The sequence below is a fragment of the Lycium ferocissimum genome, chromosome 4 (genome assembly GCF_029784015.1).
Source record: "Lycium ferocissimum isolate CSIRO_LF1 chromosome 4, AGI_CSIRO_Lferr_CH_V1, whole genome shotgun sequence".
Classification (NCBI taxonomy): Eukaryota; Viridiplantae; Streptophyta; class Magnoliopsida; order Solanales; family Solanaceae; genus Lycium; species Lycium ferocissimum.
Window position 1 is genome coordinate 43,361,174 of NC_081345.1, and position 22,375 is coordinate 43,383,548.

The 22,375-nt window shown below is 37.9% G+C and overlaps 3 protein-coding genes across 4 annotated transcripts; all 3 read right to left on the minus strand.

Annotated features, from left to right (window-relative positions):
• Positions 1-90: 90 nt before the first annotated feature.
• Positions 91-1,750, minus strand: LOC132054752 (beta-carotene isomerase D27, chloroplastic). Its single transcript, XM_059446717.1, has 6 exons — positions 1,572-1,750; positions 1,391-1,474; positions 1,209-1,310; positions 995-1,094; positions 822-913; positions 91-742 (listed from the first exon to the last, which is right to left on the minus strand). The coding sequence occupies exons 1-6, from the start codon at positions 1,656-1,658 to the stop codon at positions 644-646; spliced, it is 564 nt and encodes a 187-aa protein (XP_059302700.1). The 5' UTR covers positions 1,659-1,750; the 3' UTR covers positions 91-643.
• Positions 1,751-11,830: 10,080 nt separating this feature from the next.
• LOC132053134 (pectinesterase 4-like) lies at positions 11,831-14,078 on the minus strand. The gene is made up of 2 exons (XM_059444996.1): positions 12,881-14,078; positions 11,831-12,761 (listed from the first exon to the last, which is right to left on the minus strand). The coding sequence occupies exons 1-2, from the start codon at positions 13,872-13,874 to the stop codon at positions 12,061-12,063; spliced, it is 1,695 nt and encodes a 564-aa protein (XP_059300979.1). The 5' UTR covers positions 13,875-14,078; the 3' UTR covers positions 11,831-12,060.
• Positions 14,079-15,616: 1,538 nt separating this feature from the next.
• LOC132053135 (uncharacterized) lies at positions 15,617-22,106 on the minus strand. 2 transcript variants are annotated; one of them, XM_059444997.1, is made up of 3 exons: positions 21,890-22,103; positions 16,103-16,177; positions 15,617-15,917 (listed from the first exon to the last, which is right to left on the minus strand). In XM_059444997.1, exons 1-3 carry the CDS (start codon positions 22,022-22,024, stop codon positions 15,756-15,758), a joined length of 372 nt encoding a protein of 123 aa, XP_059300980.1. In that variant the 5' UTR covers positions 22,025-22,103; the 3' UTR covers positions 15,617-15,755. The 2 variants fall into 2 exon arrangements, with proteins under 2 accessions (XP_059300980.1, XP_059300981.1); XM_059444998.1 differs by having other exon boundaries at positions 15,850-15,961; positions 21,890-22,106.
• Positions 22,107-22,375: the final 269 nt, after the last annotated feature.

Sequence of the window (22,375 nt, forward strand, 5' to 3'; positions counted from 1 at the left end):
GAGAAGCCTTTTTTTTATTTTTGGATGGACGCAGTGAGTATGATGGTAAAGATGGCAGCAAGATTGGAATGGATTAATGGCATGAACTTTAGAGGCAATGGTGTTGAAAATGTGACTATATCTGATATTTTATATGTTGATGAAATAACAACAATTTAAAAGACTCGAACAATGTTTTTTCCCTCTCTACCTTTTCTCTAGCTTTCTCTCTCTAGTTTTACACCTATTAATGTTCTTCAGTGTTTGGTAGCTAGCACGATGATGTTATTTGGGGCTTCATGCCCAAACATCAGCTCCTTTTTGTGCTGTACGTCTCTCAATTGTCAATAAAATTCTTTAGCCGTGCTCTATTTCCTGAATTGGCTGCTTAGGCAAGGAGCAACCTAATATGTACTAGCATATGCTGCTTTTATAATCAAACCGTATATTATAAAGTCAAAAATAGAATTCAACATCCTGCTCTAGATAATCCACACACATAAAAGGAAAAATAAAGAAGGGAAAACATGAATGAAGCAAATACAATCTACCAGATATGGATGTTTTATACGCGATATTAAAGCAACCGTCAAAGTACTTTGCCAGATAAAGAGTGACAAAAAGTCAGCAATGCAAATGCATCAAAAGAATCCAACTATAATTATCAATCCAGAAAACTGACCTGTGTAGGGAGTTTACATGTATTAATGCATAAACCCACACATTTGCTCTCTTCCAAGTACTTGCATTTCTCCACGAAAACCTATTCGAACAATAATTTCCAGAGATCAAAATTTTAATTGTAAAAGTGTAACATCAAGTAAGGGAACAGAAATACTAACCCCGCTCATCAAAGAGGAACCATTAGGAAGATCCACGGAATTAACAGCGCATGGACCCATAAGCCATTGACAAGATAATGCAGTGACCCTTGCTTTCAGAAGTATAACATTCAAATATTGAGTGGAGAAGTAGCTGGTTAAGTATAAAGGGAAGTCAAGAAAATGTAACTCACCGACCATCAAGGCTGCAAATTTACCACTAGCTATAGGTGCAACAAGCATCCGGTAGAGCTCCAACAACAAAGGAGGAAATAATGATCTCAATATCCGAACCTGTCATCACACTTGCAGTTATCACTATGGAAATCTACAGCCTACTTGGCCACTATTCTATGACTATCAAATAAGTAGGGAAAAAAGAAAAGAAGAGAGTTGGAATGATGTTACCGAGGCGTCTCTAGTTTGGGAATTGTTTTGAGCAAGGGTGAGACGATGGGCCACTTCAATTAGACCGTCGTAGCCAGGCTTTTCAGAGTCCCAGCCAGTCTCCTATCAATTGTTTGGAGGACTATTATTAATTACAGATATGAAGTGGAGGGTGAAAAAGGGAAGGGGCTTGTATTACCTACCTGGACCATTTTGTTCCGGAATAGACTAAGGAACAGCTTATCAAACAGCCTGGGCGAAGGAGACTTGTTTTTTCTTGCTTCAATCTGTTGGGGGGAGATGAGCAGAAATCAAAAAAGAGAAACAAGAAGAAGAAGAAGAAGAAGAAGAAGGGAAGAGCGTTTCACACAGATTGTGATGTACTTTACTAGCAGTAGAGAAGCACGAAACACGAATAACAGCAGCTTTTGCCAAGAGGGGCGAACTGGGTACAAGAAGAACCATAGCCATCTCCGGACTTCCAATTCTCAGACTTCTTCCCTTCTTTCTTTTAACGTGGTGGAGTTAGGACCTCAAGTACTCGCGTTTAGCCACCCAACTGCTCCAAAGAGTCCGGAACCAAAGTGACCGCAAAAAAACATTTGAGCCAAAATACCCTAACAAAAAAAAAAGTTACGTAAATATCTTTAATAAGAATAAAATATCATGTCTTTAAAGATTTAACCGAAGAAGCCCCGTTAAGTGCTTTAGCGCGGTATTATGCTACGCTAAATGTATTTTTTTCTCACCTATAGCGCGATGAAAATGCGCTTTATAAGAGTCCACCATTTTCCAAAAACAACCTCTTATAACATTTTCACTTTTTTTACGTAGTTTAGTCGTATATTAATCTGTGCTTTGAGACTCCAAAACTTCAATATTTTATATAGAACCCTACTTATATTTGTATAATTAATAAAATGGCGCTCGATACATCAAGGATACGCAAAAGTTTGGATTGTCGTTTTAGTGGTTGAAAAGTGCTCGAAGTCCTTAAGGGTGAAACCCTGAACTGCTTAATTGGCACGAAGGTCTTTATCATTCCCAAAGATAGCTCGCAGGGCATAATCGGTCCGTACGTTAAGCTTTCGGCACCAATTATGCGCCCAATGCTAGCCCGGAGGCAGAGCGCCGCCATAGAGTTTCCTGACTCGTATGGGTGCCTCGGACATCCCTAACAGATGCCTATGCAGGCCCTTGAGGTTCCCTTTCAAGGTTGTTCACTTGGTACGGCTTGATGACAGGACGCACTGAGGAGGCTGGCTGAGCATGCAACACCTGTAACCCCTTTATGTATGCATGCCCCTAGAAAGATCAGAAATAGTTAGAGCTGTAATTGTGCGTACCTGTAAAGAACTCAAACGTGACAACGGGATGATAATACGATATGATGACAATCTTTGCAGAAGCAGTTATTGATCAAGAAGGAAATCCAAAAGGAACTCAAATTTTTGGTGCAATCGCCCGGGAATTGAGAGAATTAATGGGAAAAAGGCCAGATTTACCTCTGTTCTTTGGGGAATGGTTCATATTTACCCTTAGCAACTTTAAATTTCTACGTCGATCATACATTCAGAAAGAAATTTCTACTTAGATCATACATTCAGAAAGAAATTTCATACGTAAATTACTTAAAAAGGAAACACGGAGACCTAATCTATCACTATGATCTCTAGCTTTTATATTAACAAAGAAGATTATCGGTTCTCAACTTCACGGACCTTAAAACACAACACATTTCCTTTCCTCAATCCGTTAGCATCGATAAAGTGTTTCCCGGCCCAGCAACGAGGCGCGTATATGCACCAATTTTGTATTTCATATAGTACGCACGATAGCCATAAAGAACAACAGCTTCTTTGTCAAAGTTTGGAAGAAATTCCGAAATGTTACTAGGAAGGATCTGCAAAAATACATGTTATTACTAAAACTAAAAAAACAATTGAAAATAAAAAATAAATTAGATGATGAAATTAATACTTACGAAATCATCATTTTCAACATATGATCTCGTTAACTTTTTCTCAAAGCATGCGAGCATATTAGACGGAAGGCGCATGTTAGAGATAGAATGAAGGCTGCCTAGAATGAATATGACTATATTAGTGTGAGTGAAATAAGTATAATGAATATGCAATTGCTTCTTGCAGTTCTGCAGTAGACAAATGTTCTTGAGGATGTAAGAGAGGAGCTAGTGGCAATGGATCAGGTGAGGGTAAAAATGGTAAAGTGGAGGAATGATCAGGTGGCAATACAGTAAGAGGAGTGGAAGCTGGTGGTAAAGAAGAAGGTAAAACATCTGGTGATAAAGGAGGAAAATTGTGCAGTGTTGGATAGGATATGTGATCCTCATTGCTTAGGTGTTGAAAAGGAAAAATCAGTTCATGGAATACCACATCTCTACTAATGAAACAAACTTTATTCTCAAGATCATACAATTTATACCCTTTTACGATGAATGCCATAACCAAGCAAAACAGCCTTGATGGCCCTGGCACTAAACTTATCTTGTCTAGGCAACTTTTTAGCATAGCATAAGCAGCCAATAACCCTCATGTGTAGCAAAGATGGTGGTCTGAGATATAACATCTCAAAAGGGGATTTATGACCCAAACTAGACAAGGGCACTCTGTTGATTACATATGTAGTAGCCTCAATACAACAACCCAAAACTTATCAGGTAAGTAACCTTGAAACTTGATTTCTCTAGCAGTTTCTAAGATATGTCGATGTCTCCTCTCAACCACCCCATTTTGTTGGGGGGTGTAAGGACAAGAACTTTGGTGAATAATTCCATGTGACTTAAAAAGTTCTCCACAAGACTGATTGAAAAATTTTGAACCATTGTCAGATCTAAGTACCTTAACCTGTTTGCCAAACTGATTCATAACCATTGCAAGAAATGATTTCAAAAGTTCAGACACATCAGATTTAACTCTTAACAAGAATGTACAAGTCCATCTAGAGAAATCATCTACCAGAGTCAAAAAGTATTTCATTCCATTATAAGTTGTAGTCTTATATGGGCCCCATACATCTATATGAACTAAAAGAAAAGATGCTATCATTCTACTGTCACTGCATGGAAAAAGGACTCTAGTTTGTCAGGCTAGTGGACATACAACACAGTTCTCTAGTGAGAAATTATTTTTATGCTGAAAAACAGAAAGTTTCCATAATACTCCCATAGGAACATGTCCCAATCTTTGGTGCCATAGAGCAGGATCAGTGACTTCTTTTATAGCTAATGATCTGTCCATCCTTGTGCATCCTTTATTCACTTGTGTTTTATTCAGCTGAGAAAGTAAAATGTACAGACCTTCTTGCTCTTTACCAATCTCCTTCACTCTCCCAGCGAAGAGATCCTGAAAGATGCAAAATCCAGGATAAAAATTCACATTGCAATTTAGCTGCTTTGTCAGTTTAGAAATAGACAGAAGATTGAACTTAAAAGCTGGTACAAAAAGAACATTTGTGATCACATCACTTCTAGACAAAGGACAACTGCCAGTGTGTGTCACTCTAGTAGATTCTCCAGTTGGCAGTTGAACATGACCATTATTTCCTATTTTTGTGTCATGCAACAATAGATGTTCATTAATAATCATAAGGTTTGTAGCACCAGAGTCAACAATCCACTTAAAAATAACATCACTATCTCTTCTATCTAAGAAAGGCATACCTGCCATGAGTGTATTACCCTCATTGCTTCCTGAAGTGGCACTAGTAGTGTTACTGTTGGTGTTGTTTCCTAAATTGTTGAGCAGATTCAGTATCTGATTGAATTGGTCTCTGGTGAAGAGGGGTGATGTGTTCACAGCACCCTGAGCCATGTATCCTCTAGCTGCCCGCATGTTGCTACTCTCACGTTGCATCATGTATCCATGTCCTGCAGGCATGCTTGGGCTTCCAACTCCATTCATCATGTTACTCTCTCCTTGCACCATGTAACCATGACCTGCAGTATTCATGTGTGAACCAGCAGCATCACCATTCTTCCTTTTGGACTTAAAATCTGCTGGATAACCTATCAGTTTGAAACAGTTTTCCTTTACATGTCCCTTTTGATGACAAAAGTCACACTTCATCAGTTTGTAACACAGATCTCTTGTGTGTCCCTTCATATGACAAAAATCACACTCCAAATTGTAGCTCCTCTTTGGTCGTTGATGATTCTAATTTGTTGTGGTTCTAGCAGTGAATAAAGCTGTAGGATCCACATATTGACTAACTGCATAGCTTCTTCCATACATTATTTTTATCTCTCATCTTGAACCAACATTGCATAAGCCTGATTTATGCTTGGCAAATTGTACTTCAGCAAAATCTGACTCCTTGCCTGACTATATCCTTCATTTAGTCCCATTAAAAATTGTAGCAATCTCTTATATTGAAGCTGCACCACTGAATCCTTTGACTTCTCACAGTCACAAGGTCTAGGTGGAATAATAGAATCATATTCATTCCACAAGTCCTTTAATTTTGTAGGATCCACATATTGACTAACTGCATAGCTTCTTCCATACATTATTTTTATCTCTCATCTTGAACCAACATTGCATAAGCCTGATTTATGCTTGGCAAATTGTACTTGAAAAATAACCGACTCGCTCGACTATATCCTTCATTTAGTCCCATTAAAAATTGTAGCAATCTCTTATATTGAAGCGCGCCGCCCCGAATCCTTTGACTTCTCACGATCACAAGGTCTAGGTGGAATAATAGAATCATATTCATTCCACAAGTCCTTTAATTTTGTGAAATAAACTGAGATTGAAGATGTCCCTTGCGTAAGTATGAAAATCTCCTTGTGCAGTTGATATATCCTGGATCCATTGACCCTATCAATTCGTTCCTTCAATTCTTCCCAGACTAAATGTGCACTTGAACAAAACAGAATTCCATTCAACAATTCATTCGCAACATTTCCCATAATCCATGAAACAATTATTGCATTACATCGATCCCATTGACGCATTCGATTGACTCCATAAGTGTCTTGTTTGACTGATCCATCTATGAAACCTATCTTATTCCTTCCCATCAATGCCAGATTCATTGCACGACTCCACAAACTATAATTCTCCATTCCAATCAATTGAATTCCAACTGAAAGTGAACTAGGTCCATCAGACGCATAGAGATAGAGTGGATGATTGTAATCCAACTCAATCTCAGTATCATTTCGTGTGGTTTGTGCAACATTTTGTGGAACTTGAATTTGCTCACCAATATCTTCAACCGCCATAGAATTTCTTTATGATTAAGCCAAAATAACAACTCGATGAAGAAAAAATAATTGTTCGATCGAAAAAACTCTCAGTTTCCTGCAGATCCTTGAAGAAAACCCGTAGATTCGATCAATAATGCTCTGATACCATGTTAACTTTCATCAATTTCATCATATAATCATCAATTAACAGTAAAGTAAAGTGAATCTACTGACCTATGTTAAGGTTCAAAGAGAAGAGAAGAAACAGACTATGAAATTGATGGAAACTGATTTGGGAAAATATCTTCTCTTGCTTTCTCATTCACTTGTGTCATGTATATATACAAGCTCAGCCGACTATATGCTCATAGTGGATGGTCATGTATCTCACACCCTTAATCCGATAGGGTGTGATGGGCACCCGACCCTTACTTAGGGCCGAGCGAACCCTCTGACTATCATAATACTCGTAGTCATAATGGGCCCTTAACCAGATCATAAATGCATAATGAAATTTTTCGAAAAACGAACATACTTTATATCGTCTTCAAATCAAACAAAACTTGCAACCGTACAAAATCTGCAATATCATGTATAACAAAACAACGGCCCTTGCATGAGCGCTCACAATCGACATCTTATACACACGACTCTGTCCGCAAAGTTTCTAACATGACTCGATATCATAACACAAACAAACTCGACTCGGCGAAGACTCCGGAGGAAGTGGAGCTCGCCAATCCAATTGGAACGTCTTCCACTAATGTCTTCTACTGCGTCGGTGTACCGCGGCATGAAACGCGGCCGAAGAAAGGGGGTCGGTACGGAATATGTACCGAGTATGTAAAGCATGGAATACGGAAACGAGATCATAACCGAAATGAGGAGTACGGAAAATGTGCATAATAGTCGAATATCGAAGTACGCATCGGTAATACAAATAGTGCGTAAGAGGTACGGTATATATAATAATCAGAACGCTCAAAATACTTAGCTTTCTTCTGAGAACATTTCTATATCATATGTATATAAAATAGAGCATATCATAGTAGCTGACATTAGCCGATGTGGGATTCACCTAAACCAATGTGGGATTCGCCTAGACCAATGTGGGATTCGCCTAAACCAGCGCGGAATTTTGCCTCGCCATTGGGTTTGCCCCACCATTGGGTTTGCCCCACCACCGGCTCTGAAACCAGCAGATCATATTTCTGAATACGTATACACAACATATCATCACCTTAAACAAAATCATCATGTTATCGTATTATCAGATTAAACAGAATCGTCATATTACCGCATCATCAGAACAGATTCATTATATTATCAGACCATCACATTATCAAATCATCATGTCATCAGATCATCAGATTTTCATATCACATACCCTATGCGGTCCGTAATAGGACCCGGCGGAGGAACGTGGTCGCCCCCTGCCTTGGGCGCCACAACTCATCATACTTCGAAGTTTCGGATCTCCGTATCTCCATCACACATCATATCATATAACCACGGTACCCCGGCGATGGGCTCGGCGTGCCGGACACATCATAACACCATAATATTAGTCGCTCATCATACCTCTCGGAAGCTCATCATACTTCGGATTGTGCGCACGATAATGTAACTGCCGGACTCGGCGAAAAAAGTAACAATAATATGCACGAGCGAATCGTGGGATCTATATGCATTACAACATTTGTACGGACTTATGAGAATAATCGAACAAATTATCATTTACAAGCCAATAGCATTAGTCATATCAAATCTCTTGGGATATTATTCGGAAACATATCAACTAAAACTTTATTAATCATAGTTACGTACAAAATCATATACATATGGATTCTCATTTCATACCTATACACGTATTCCATAGAACAATCAAACCGGACTATCATTTAAAAGTCAAACCAATAGTCATAGTTAAATCCAATTTCTTTCGGAGGTCACTCGGGACTTGTCAAATAAAACTTTGGTCATCATAGTTACGTATCGGAATCATATGTATAAGAATCCTCATACAGACTTAACGGATAACTAAGTAAGCATCCTCGAGTGTCGGAATAACAGTCATATTAAGTTCTTTTTAGCAAGTTGTTAGAACTATCCGAGAATATCTTGCGGGCCACGGAAAATCATCAAACCGATCCGAGCCCGCCTATGGAGGTTTAAGGTCATTACACCTTACAAAACTTCCTACGAAGGTTTCAAGGCCATCCGATTCCATCTACGAAAGTTACGGACATTCGTAGTTACAGACTCTTTTACAAACAAAGTCTTTCTATACACATTCATATTTAGTCATACAAAAGCGTAAGGACCATAATTTAACTACATTACGAATACGGATATCAAGAAGCAAATAAGGATCGTGAACTTGCTCGGATCGGAGGAGTAGAATTACCTCGGGGATCATATCATAGCCTATTTACACTAAGACATGCCAAAGAAAGAAAGGTGAGCTTTACATACCTTGGCCGCCCTCTGAACTAATCCAAACTTACGTCTCGGCTTCTCACGATCTACAATAATGTCATTGGACACCCAACATTAGCCATAAGCATTAAAGAACCCAATTCCAAACCGTCACTTTTTCTCGTAAAATTTAGGCGAATCTCCCCTATTAATCCAACATCCCCGAGAATTTAACTCGGCCAAATCACAACAACCAAACCAACAATCATTCCAACAACTTCGATAAATAATTTCAAACGCATTCTAACATTAGCAATTCTTCTTTACATAGTTCATCCACATCCCATTTACATTCAAATAAACCGCATACAATCAAGCCAACTTCATTGATCATACGTTCAAGTATTAACCCGAGACCATTCAAACACGATTTAAGAACATTCCAAGCAACTTATACAATATTCAAAATAATCCACCCAACACACCATTGGACCCGAAATCACCAATTTCCATAGGAATAACAACAATACATTTCTTCCTTCCAAATTCATCAATGACACTCATAATCCACACATTTACAACATTATTTCCATAAATCCAAGAAACTATATTAAAATCATATTAATTTTCCAAAACAGCCCGCAACACTACAACTTCAACATGAATCATTAAACCTTCATTTTACATCATAATATCCACAACAACAACAAGCATGCTACTAAATAAAATTTGTTCATCTCTTCCACACCAACAACCACCATTCGGCCACCACACCAATCACACACAACTTCATGAATTTCCATCCATTTCAACGCATTACAACAACACCCAACACGCTAAATACAATTAGTCCTTCACTCCTACGCAACAACACACACACACACGACCACAATACAATACACACGGCCAAGCCTCAATATGCAACCCTTCATGAATTTCATTCATTTCTACATCTTACAACATGCATAAACTCCTATGAAACATGTAAAGAAGATTGAACCTCACCTTTTTCCATTCAACTTCTCCCTCGGCTAGGCTTGATGAATTGCAACAACGAATGGTTTTCTTGTTCCAACAACCACTCCATGTCGTAGAGAACCTTCCAATTGGTATGAAAGCTTGAAGAAAACAATCTTCATGATCAACCTTGTAAGTTGTTCGGCCGGCCTCTCTTGGCCGTTTTTTCTCCTTCTTTTCTCTCTTCATGTTTTCTTGAATTTTCTAGGTGGACAAATGATAAGTGGTGCCTTGTGTTGCCTTCTCTTATTATATATATATACATGTGCATATGCACATATGGCCGCCACTCCCTCTCTTTTCTCTTTTTTTTTTTTTTTTTTTTTGTTTTCTTTTTCTCCAATTTTCTAGAAATTTCTTAAATTTTAAAAGATGAATTCTCCCTTGTCATCTTTTCCCACAAATGTGTTTTTGGCCACTAAAGCATAAGATAAACACATGTTTTATTGCATGGCTTGCAACAAGTGGCCAAGGCATAAGTGGGGCCCACGGCCACAATGGCTTCTCCAAGAAGTCATGAATTAATAGAAATTTCCAAATTCCAAGTTTGCCCTTAATATTCCATGCCAATAATATTATAAGCGACTTGCGCATTCAAACAAAACCGGAAAATGGCCTTGCCCTTAACTTTCCGCAACTTGCTCGGAACATCCCAATGTACAAAAATGCGGGATATAATAAGCTGTTACTAACTAACAATTACAGTTGTCATTGCTACTAATTACAATTGACATTAGCTAACTAACATTCCTAACTATAACTAACTCCTACTAACTGTGTAGCTTATCAACTAACTTCTAGTGTGTAACTAACTAATCAAGGAACAACTATACAAGTTGTTAATTCCTCTACAAGAATAGCGAAGAAAAAAAATTATAGAAAGAGGAGGTGAATGAAGATTTATGTGAGAGATGGAACACTTGATGGTCTTGTTACAGTTGATTGCTTTCAAAGATTGATCAAACCACAAGGAACTGAGGATGAGGTATCGAAACCATTGAGACAAAAATCATCAAGCACGGGTGTAAACTTTAAGCAAAGTATTGTGACTGACTGTAATACTTTACAGGGTATACTAGTCAAATCAATTCATGTAAGGAGCAGAAAGTCGTTACTGAGAGTAACGTTTTAAGGTTGAATCGTTAGTCACAGTAACGTCTTATACTTCCGTTAAATCTGTATACCGTTAGTTTTGCCCGTTAATTTTTTGAAATAAAATAATTTATAAAACGTTACTGAGGCATACGTTTATTCTATTTTGGTAAAAAAAAATCAGAAAATTGTATTATTTTTATTAAATGTTTTAAATAATGAATTATTTCAGTCAAAAATTCTAAAAAAATACAGAGCCTAAAACGTTGTATCCTGCTCTTGCATTCTTTAATCCAGCTTCCAATGGCAACTTGCCTTTTCTTCTGTTTTGCAGAGAGCAATTGAATTATCCATCAATGCATTCTTCTACTCCTTTTATCCAATTTTACCACAACACAAAGATTGTCAATGCATTAAGAAACCCATGTCAGAGAAGAACACAAGATCTGTTTCTACTAGATTGCCCATAATAAAATGTTTTTCAATAGTGCTTACCATTAAGCTGTGTTAACACATTATGAAAACTGAGAGCTCAAACATAGCATGTGAATTACAAAAAAAAAAGACATAGCTTGTGAATTGGTAATTTATCAATAAATTTAAATTTCGAATCTGTAGTAAGAAAATTAATTTCTATTAGATGAGCTTCTTATCACTTAGTTGGAGTTCTTTATTTACTCTTTCATTTGGGAGAAGAAAGGAAAGTTGTAGAGGATGGAGGATAAAGTAGATTCTGTAAAAAAAAAAAAAAATATATATATATATATATATATATATATATATATATATATATATATATATATATATAAGGTGAGAAAAAGGTTTTATTACAATATGGATACAGGGATGTAATCTAGGCCTTTAAAATTTTATAGGACATGTGGCTTCCATCTAGAGTGGTATTGAACAATACTGGAGCATTATTTACTGGAGGGGATCCAATCCCCAATAACACGACAGTCATAGAGAAATATTGAAACGGTATGGAATTTTCATGCAGCATTAATAAATTCAAAAAGAAAGTATAATGAATATTCTCCATGATCTGAACGAATGATGTTCCCGGTCTATATATATATATTGTGTGGGACAAGCTTAGCTTAATTAGTTTTGTAGTAGAGTACATATTTTGATTTATCTTCCTCCGAGGCCAAGGTAAAAAGGCGCACCAGTGTGCCTCAACCAGAGATATCCATTAATCCAGCGATCAGCTGTGTATTGAGCTGCTTCAAATGGGTTAATAAGACGGAAGTTCTGGAAGCTCTTGTTCCTGTTATTGCTGAGAGCACCCGGTCCGCGGTTGGCAAACTCGGAGTAATGACAGGTCCGCTCGAACGATTTGCCTTCCCATATCATCCAACCTTCTGGGCGGATGAAATCACCCAATTCGCTCTCCATGAATACCGTTGTTGCGTAGGGCTTCCAGGGACGGCCCAAGTAAGACGCAAGCTGGAACCTGACCGGAAACAATTCCTTTTCTGGAACGATTCTGCAGTTCTGGAATACCACCCCACCTGGTTTACTTGCTATTTCTTTGCCATCGGCAGCGATAGTGTTGTACTGGCCCTCCAAAGGTCTCCTCGCTATGATCAAACTATTCTGGATTACTGCTGAGCCCCTGCCAAAAATGAAATCTATGGTACCAGATATGACACAGTTGCGATAGAATTGCCGATGGTTTTGATAGTACAAGGTGTCTTGATAACCTTCAATGCTGCAGTCAAAAACGGCAGCCATATCACCGTTAATTCGAAGAGCCACGGCTTGGTGCCCTTGTGGACCAGCAGTGTTGCGGAAGGTAATGCTCCTAGCAACGAACCCATTGCCAAGAACAGCTGCCATTATATACATATATACATCTAGTCAGTATAAAATGACTAATGTAATCAAAGGAATCAATTAATGTTTATATAGATGCATGCATGCATGGTTAATACTAGTGAGTAATACATACCGAAAGTAGCAGTGTCTTGTGTGGTTATTTTCATGAGACCAAAGTTTCTATTTCCGGTAATGATGGTTTTCCCTGCTCCATCGCCGTAGATAAAGACGTTTGGTTGCTTTTTAGAGATGATGATATGCTCGTCATAGATTCCAGCTTTGACATAGACAAAGTATTTGCCTCTATGGTTTTTAGGATATGCAGCGAGGGCAGCAGCGACGGTATTGTACTGGCCACTGCCATCCTTGGCGACCACTGCATGAGGAGTTATCCTATGTCGTCCTCCTCCTGCTAAAAGCTTACGGTCGGCAACTGGGAACCAAGTAGGGTAACCAAGGAGGCGGCGGTGATTATTAGATGATGTAGTAGTATTAGTGCTTGCAATTGAGACGTTGAAGGCTTGGAGGACGGTTGAAATCTTTGCTACGATGTTGATTGCGTTGTGGGTGAGTTGGGTTGCATTCCGCATGCCATTTTCTAAAGCTTCTTTGTATTCAGGCTTGTCGATACCATCTATGCACATGCTTTGATAGGAGTACACCGCACCAAGCCAGTTCAACAGTTCACTCACATGATCGCCGAGGGAATGCAATTCGGTATCCCCAACCATAGAGTAGGAGTCCTGGAGTTCCTCAACCGCATATTCCAACAACTCTTTGCAATCCTCTACTGCCATGTGATTGTAAGGATCTGTTTTATTGTCAATAGGAGTATTTTGCACCACCGCTAAAGATTTCTTGATTTCGTCCCCGGTCACTTTGAAGGAAGCCAAGAGGTAATCTTTCATGGTAGCACTATCGTTCTTAGCCACTGAATCAAGGCTCTCAAAACAAGCTATTTGGAATTCCGCAGGTTTACAGAACTCTTCAATGGATGCCTTCATTTGGACTTTGGTGCTTTGTTGACCATCGTCTTTTGAACCTTTGTGCAGGGCGATCGCCACTCCCAATACCACACCGACCACAAGAATCAAGGATACCAACGAAACCACTATTTTCCCCACCATCTTTAACGTATATAATCGACTTCGGACGATATATATTGATTAATTGTACTACGTACTAATTATAAATGACTATATATTCGACCGGGACAGGGAGAACATTCATGCATGTAGAAAAAGACAAGAAACAACTAATGGCATAGACGTTAGAGGTTATTCCTCTAAGTTGGTCACGTCAGTTGTTTCTTGAAACATATATAAGAAGATGGATGAATTAACAATCTGTTATGAGGACCTTTATACTGCGTTCAGGAGAAAGCGTATGATTGTCTAACCAACGATTGGGTAAACATGTTTGTGGTATGAGTTGTTGAATGGCTTTGTGGCCATCCATTGTTGTAATGAATAATGGTGAACCCCTAATTAGGAACCGTATTCCAACAACATAACTAGTGAATTAAAATAGAGCTTCAATAAATTTAGAAATAACCTTTTTATTAATTTAGTTCGAGATAAGCAATGATAAACTTTTGGCGCATATGCTTGTAAAAAATGATTATCTATGTTTTGGTGAAATGACAAATATAGACCTGCTAGTATTTTCTTAGAATGGCAGCTTAAATGAACTGCATTTTTTTTGCACATTTTCTTCTGAAGCAAAGCATGAAGAGAAAGGATGATTTCATTTGGCGGCAAAATACCTGTCGGCAGTACTTTTCTTTTGAAAATATTATAATCGACAGGACAGTTTAATAGAATTAGTGGCTTAAATTAAATTTCAATAAGAGTATTCGATGAAATTCATATGTATCTTTATTTACTATGGTTATTCTGCTCTAGCGCGTTGTGGTCCCAAAATGAAATTGTGAAAAAATTATGTGTTTACAATTCATATGTATTTTTATTTATAATTCATTTTTATAGCTTATTGCGACAAATGTATCTTTGCGAAGGAAACACGAAAAACAAAAGGGTGATAGAATGTACGAATAAGTGAGGTAAAACTAAAAACTTACCATATATCAGAATACCTTTCGCTTCTTCTGTCAACTATTGCCCTTAGGCTTGATTCCGCAACCATCAAGAAAGAAGCAAGCCTTTGTTTTTTACCGAGATTCCCTCTCCCTGTAGGTCGAGCCTTCTTTTCAGTCGCCCTCTCACTTCGTTCGAGCTGAATAACATCCTCCCTCTTTATGGTGAAAATCAAATGCCAACGTGCTTGAAACATAAAGTTCGAAGTGGGATGGGATCTAGCCCAAAGGACATATTATTCCTACATGTTCCATTAGTAACATTCCCTTGAGATGTTACTGCGAATTTTGCTTGTGTTTAATCTTTCCCGATTAAAAATCATATAGGAATTCCTTCTAAAATGAGCGAATTTATTGGATTGATTTATTAATAGTCTTCGCTCTTCTTGACTCTATGCCATTGATTCCACTATTATTAGTGAGGAATAATGGAACAATTCCTTTATATTTATAGAGGTAGGGGACATAACCTCAATCGACTTCCTTCATTTTTCTAGTATTTTGGTGTATTTGATTTTGAAAAATGTTGTCAATGCTCAATAGTTAGGTGAGGGGCACGTGGTCTCTCCATATGCTAATCGCTGTAATTAGAAGCTAATCAGAACGAATATTTCAATGCTGTGTCTTTGATCCCCTAGCGGCAGGGCAGTGACTTCCCAGTTCCAACATAAACCCTGTTTTGGTGGCTGTTTTTCAGCAATCAAACTTTCATATTTTCTCAATATCACTAACCAACACAAAGAAGAAAATGAAACAAGAGTAAAAAGACAAAAAGAATAAAAGAAACATAAATTAAGCCAATAATTTTGAGATCATCAATCCCATTCAGTGTCCCACAACTGTTTGGATTCACGTATTACGTTAATATTATAGCACACGAACACAATGGCTGAAATGCAAGGAATAAAGTCATTCAACTGAGCATGCTGCATATAAATTTTCCATCCGACACCACTAACTTCTCCCCTTTAATGACTGCATCTAGTGGTAGAGGACTGAAACTCCGAGATGGGCCATAAAAGTGAGGAAAGACATTTGAGTCATCGACAGCTTCATAAACCAACCCATTCCCAAGCTGCAACAAAATAAACCCTATCATAACAGGAAAACTTCTCTCATCTGTTGATCAAACATAGCATATTTAGATTAGAAAAGCCAAAAATCTTGATTGTAGTATCAAACATGATGATCAACATGCACAAGAGAAAAAAAAAAGTTGGTTCTCATAAATGGTGAAGTCAAGAAGGCAATACTACTAACCCTTTTAGCATCGATCTGCAGCAAGTACAAATCATCCTTAACGTTCAGGAAAAAGTTCAGCAAAGTTGGTTGAACCTGCAAGTTCAAATTTTTTAAGTCAGAGTGATGATAAAACAGACTCAACTAAATGCAATCTAAAGATGAAAAACTAACTGGTCTCTAAAATATGCAAGGTTACAACTCTAATATTAAATTAGATCATTTTTATCTGTATATAGAACACCAATTGAACTATTGATTTCTTACATGATTTACCGAGCTCTAACAAAATCTGAAAGTATTTCACTTTAAACATGTAATATAAGTTCCTGAAGATAGCCTTCTTTTCTTCTTTTTCCTGTCAGGAGTTTTGATATTTGGGTGATAGTTGGGACCACGAATGCTAAATCATGAAAGTACACCCTACTTCCTAATTTGCATGTCAAAACATAAAGTGCTCTATAACAGGTGCTTTCCAAGGTAAGGAAATAGATAACTGAACACCTGAGGCAATAACAACTTGAAAATTATATTATGTGTGAGGTATATTCTCATGTTAGGTGGTTATTAATCAACAAAAAAGTAGCTCTTTATCTGAGACTAATTAAAAGTTATTTTTGCATTCACTTGGTAGAATCTAGAAACTTAATGCATGATTAAACATGAAAACTAGAAGAATCCAACACAAATTTTCCTGATCAGATAATTCTCATTTTGAAACTTGATTTTTCTTGTACACTCCTAGTTGAAAATCAATTATCATACCAGGCAGAGTTATCACGGATAGAAGTCACTCTGCATTCTAGCAGGCAGATTTCTTATGGATAATATTATGCTTACTCATGAGCTTGTGAAGGGTTATGGAAGGAAGGTGGTATCTCCAAGATGCAGGCTGAAAATAGATGGGCAGAAGGGTATGACTGTAGAATGGGTATTCTTGGAGCAGGTGTTAGTCGGTCTAAATTTTCTTGTTCCCCACCAAGAAGGGCTGAGACAAAGGGATCCTTCATCTCCATCTTCTTTGTCTTAGCCATGGAGTATCTAAGCAGATCCTTAAAGGAATTGAAATTGCAGCCAGACTTTAGTTATTAACCAAGATGTGAGAAATTGAACATCGTACAACTGGAGTTTGCCGATGACCTCTTATTATTTTGTAGGGGTGATGTGGTATCAGTGCAGCTATTGTTTAACAAGTTTCAGGACTTCTCTATATCATCTGGATTAATTGCCAATCTTGATAAAAGCTCAGTGTTCTTTGGGGGTGTATGTCTAGTGATTCAGCAGGAGATTCTTAATGTCTTAGGCTTCTCAGAAAGTGATCTCCTCATCAGATACTTAGAGGTTCCACCGAATTCTAAGAGACTTTCAGTTAGCCAATGCCAACCATTGATAGAGAAAATCTTGAACAAGTGACATCCTGGACTGCTAAACAGCTGTCCTATGCTGGAAAAGTACAGATTATCAAAAGTGTGTGCTCTTCTTAATCCAAACTTTTTGCTCTCAAATTTTCCTGTTGCCTAAGAAGATAATAAAGGTGATTGAAAGCACTTGTATAAGGTTTTTCTATGGACAGGAGGAGTGGAGGTGGCTCATAAAGCTCTAATAGCTTGGGAAAAAAAAATCTGTTTTCCCAATCTGCAGGAGGGTTGATATATTGGATATCAAGATCTGCAACTCAACAGCAATATGCAAATTACTGTGGAATCTTTGTTGCAAAAAAGATAACCTGTGGATTCATTGGGTGCACATCTACTACTATAGTAAAGGCAAATCTATCTGGGACACCACTGAAATTGAGAAGCAAGCCTCATGAGTGGTGCAAAAAATACTGAAGGCAGAGAAGTTTGTTGAAGAAGCAGGCTGTAGCGAGGACTCTTTTCTGGCATTGCAAAATTCTCTATCAGGCAGATGTATGCTCAGAGCTGATTTTCAGAGGGCCACATGGAGTAGACTCGTGTGTCGATATTCATTCTAAGGATCGGCTAGCTAAATGGTGGTTGGTAGAGAATATGAGTTGCCCTTTGTGTGATACTGTTGCTGATGAAAACAACTCCCATTTGTTCTTCATCTGTGCTACCTCTACAGCAACATGGTCCAAAGTACTTAAGTGGCAGGGCATTTCCAGAGCACTAATGGAATGGCAGGCTGAGATTGAATGGGCTACATCTCATTTCAGGGGAAGAAGTGCTAAAGCTGAGGTTTATAGAATGTGTTTGGCTGCTGCAGTTTATTCCAATGGCAAGAAAGGAACATTGAAGTTTTTCAGCATATACAGAGGAGTCCAACTGCTATTGCTAGACAGATAGTACACGAAGTGTTCTATAGAGACTCTATGAAGGCAAGATTAGCTAGGACTTTGCAGTTGTTAGATTTCTATCCAGACTAGTTTTGATAGAGGTGTAGCCAGGACCTGTAATAGGGATGAAATACTGAGCTAGGGAAGAGAGTAGAGAATACAAGACAGAGGAGTTTGAGTCCTGGTGCTCAACTCCGCTGATTTGTTATTTCTTGTACTGTATAGTTTTTCAATTAGTAAAAAATATACTTACCAACCCAAAAAAAGATTATCATACTTTCTACTTTGGTTTATTTAAATATTGTGTGCACTTACGCAAGATGAAAACTTATGTCTTATGGTATTCATTAAAAGGTGAACTTTTACCATCTTTTGGATTCACTGTCGTTATAATACGATAAAATTTCAAAGTTTACAATAACCAGATTGCACCATGTGAGACAACTTAATGTGGAAAGTGGGAGAACCATAAAAAGGATACCCATGTTGTCACTAAGCATGATTCCTAGGTAGACGACCATGTTCAGCCAAATTAGATGTTTGAGAGACCAAATAATGTGTTTCATATTCAAGGTACTAAAAGTTAATGGTCCAACCTCCTTTGAGCTAAACTAAACTCCAGTTTTGCTTCACTTTAAAGTCTCTAGTCGCTGACAGATCCTTTTCATTCTTCTATTTCTACTCTTCAACAACAACAACAACATACCCAGTGTAATCCCACAAGTGGGATCTTGGGGAGGGTAGAGTGTACGCAGACCTTACCCCTACCTCGTGGAGGTAGAGAAGTTGTTTCCGAAAGACCCTTGGCTCAAGTAACCCTTATCAAAACGTATGTAAAAGAAGAATCAGAGAAAACGATAAAGCATACAGAGAAAGGAACAATAACCACAACAAAATACAGAGATAACTGAAGTACAATAAACAACATGTAGTAGCAGAAATCAAGGGGCCAACAACTACGAGAATAGTGCTAATACTACTGGTATGCTAGGGTAAACCTATCTCATGTGACAACGAGACGACGCTCGACTACTTACTACCCTACTACCCTAATCCGCGACTTCCATAACTTCCTATCTAAGGTCATGTCCTCAGTAAGCTGGAGCGGCGCCATGTCATGTCTAATCACCTCCCCCAATGCTTCTTCGGCCTACCTCTACCTCTCCTGAAGCTACCCATAGCCAACCTCTCACACCTCGTCATTGGGGCATCCACATCTCTCCTCGGGCATTTCCAAAAGCTAATCCTAGTAATAACTTAAGTCTAGAGATAAGGGTTTAATAGGAGTAATCACGTAAGACATAGACTCCCATTTTTTCTTAACCAAAGATGTGGAGAACACAAATTCCAATTGACATGAGTCTCGACCACACAATGACCTAAGAACTGACAATTGGTATCATAATCAGATAAGGGAATGCATGCCTTGAGAAACAATTCGCACACACTCCCTTCCCAAAAAAAAGTCAATACACTGGGCACTACTTAGGGGTTGTTTGGTTGGGAAACAAATTATCCCAGGATTACTTATTGTCGGAGTAGTTATCCCGGGATTGTTATCCCACCCTCCCATAGGGATAAAAATAACACTACAATCCCGAAATAACTAATCCCGGGATTAGTTATACAGCGATTTTATCCCAACCAAACGTGGGATAAATTCATCTCAAACTTAATCCCGGGATTAATTATCCCTTATCCCTCATACCAAGCGAGCCCTTAGATTTATTGGATGCCGCTAAAATATCAATATTAAACCTGAAACTCTCAGCAAATAGCCAGTGACCCAAAGAAATTGATATACGAATAAGGGGCGTGGAGTAAATATGGTGAGTAACAACAATGGTTAAAGAGCCTCACATAGCTATAGCTAAGTTAAGAGATAATAGAAATACTACACAATAACTCAAACCAACAAAATAAAAACTAATCGAATTTTTATCCCAATTTCCTGTTTCACTTTATGCTTACAAAACGTCTATTTCTTGTGAAGCTAATCCATGGTGATCCCATCATTCTTCCACACCAGAAAGTAACTCGACTGACAATTACAGAGCATAGCATCAGGAAATGTACTAGTGTGTCACATTGGTGATTTCTGTTGCTGCACAGTTTAAGCACCTTCTTGGTGCTATTAGTAATGAAATTGTTTTAATTAGCTATAGTTTAATGTTTCATTATTTAGTAATGAAACTTTAACTTTTACCTGACCAAAAAAAAAAAAAAAAAAAAAGAACTCGACTCACAAGCTAGAGCAACTCCATGTAAACTATAGGTGCAAAAATTGTCAGAATCACCAAGGAACATTTTTTCAACTTTAACCCCGAACATCAGCAGTGCGATCAAGAGTATTATTTCCTACCAAATGTATCGGAGAGCCATACATGCGACATGTCCCTATCCCATATTCATGAAAATTTCAGGTGTATATGATAAAGCTTGTGTGATTAACCATCAGGCACGAATTCCTTGAGCTTTATAATTGCGAATACTATGAAAATAACTTTTAACCTTCAACTCAAAATAATAGCAACCCACAAGGATTAGGGTAAAGCTCAACATTTATCCTCGTACGAAATATTGTTATTCTAAGGCAAAGCTCTATGTAGTCCTTTCCATCTTGCTCACTAGTGACAAAAAGTGGACAAATAACACTGATGCATCTACAATCCTTAAAAAGGTGTATCTATCTCAGCATCACAAGGGTCTACAGACACAATAATTGCATGAATAACACTGATGTACCAATAATCATTAGTAAGTATAGTTATGTCACATGACTAGAGTCAACTGGCATAAAAGTTTGTTGTTCGAATTCTGGCTCCGCAAATTCATGTGATTTATGTTTTGCAATCATAGCACTTGTTGTGACAGTAGGACATCCAACAGCATGATTTCTTGAGGCAACAATGGGCCTATTAGCAACCAGAGAGATAGATGGCAAATTCGGAGGAGTTTACCTAACATGGAATAGCTTCACAACATTAACATACCCAGTATAATCCCACAAAGTGGGGTCTGGGGAGGGTGGAGTGTACGCAGCAGAGAAGCTGTTTCCAAAAGACCCCCGCCTCAAGAAAAGCTATTCAAATCAGTCCCAAGAAAAAGAAATAATGAAAATGAAGAGGCCGTGGCAAAAATAGTATCGAAAAAACTATGGAAAAATATTAGAACTTGATCAAAAATATTATAGTGCAGTTAGGTCATGATATGCCATAGAAGAAGTGATTGACCTGCCAATTTTTTCAGTTAATTATTTGTACAAACAACAACAACAAAAAATAATTAATACATGCCTTGAAAAACAACTCGCACACACTCCCTTCCGAAAAAAGGTCAATACACTTAGGGGTCGTTTGCAATATGTTGTGTGGAATAGGGGAAATAGACGAAATGGGTGGGCGGCTTAGTATTCTGAAAACTGGTAATTAGAACTCCAACCAGAAAAATATAAATGAATGTGCAATAATACATACAACAAGAGAAGAGGGAAGGATAGAGAGTAACCTAACCTGGTGCAGCTTACTGAGATGTATACAGCCAGTGGTTCGGTCAAGCTCCCCGCCAAAAGTGCTGCCTGTTTTCTGCAGTGATTCCCACTCATCCATCGTACTGATTCGGTACACGAAATCTTCGCTTCGAGCCATCCTTCCTCTACTTGGAACGTTGGAACCCCCAGATTTCACCTTCTCCTTTTAACCTAAGCGGGAGTCCGCTACTATTGTAGTACAAAAAAAAAAAAAAAAAAAGTTAGAACTAAAATAGGCTTTTGATTAAGTCACTTTTTTTTCTATAAATATAAAAATCAAATCAATCCCTAAAAAAGAAATAAGAATTAGCCTTCTTTCTCTACAATTATTCTTGTTTTACTTTATTATTTTATAACACGTTATCAAGATACTTTCCAAGATCACTTCAACGTGAGTTATTTTTTTTTTTTTAAGTTCTCACCTCTAATTTACCAGGTACGATCTGCTATTCTTTGCAAGCATAACTAT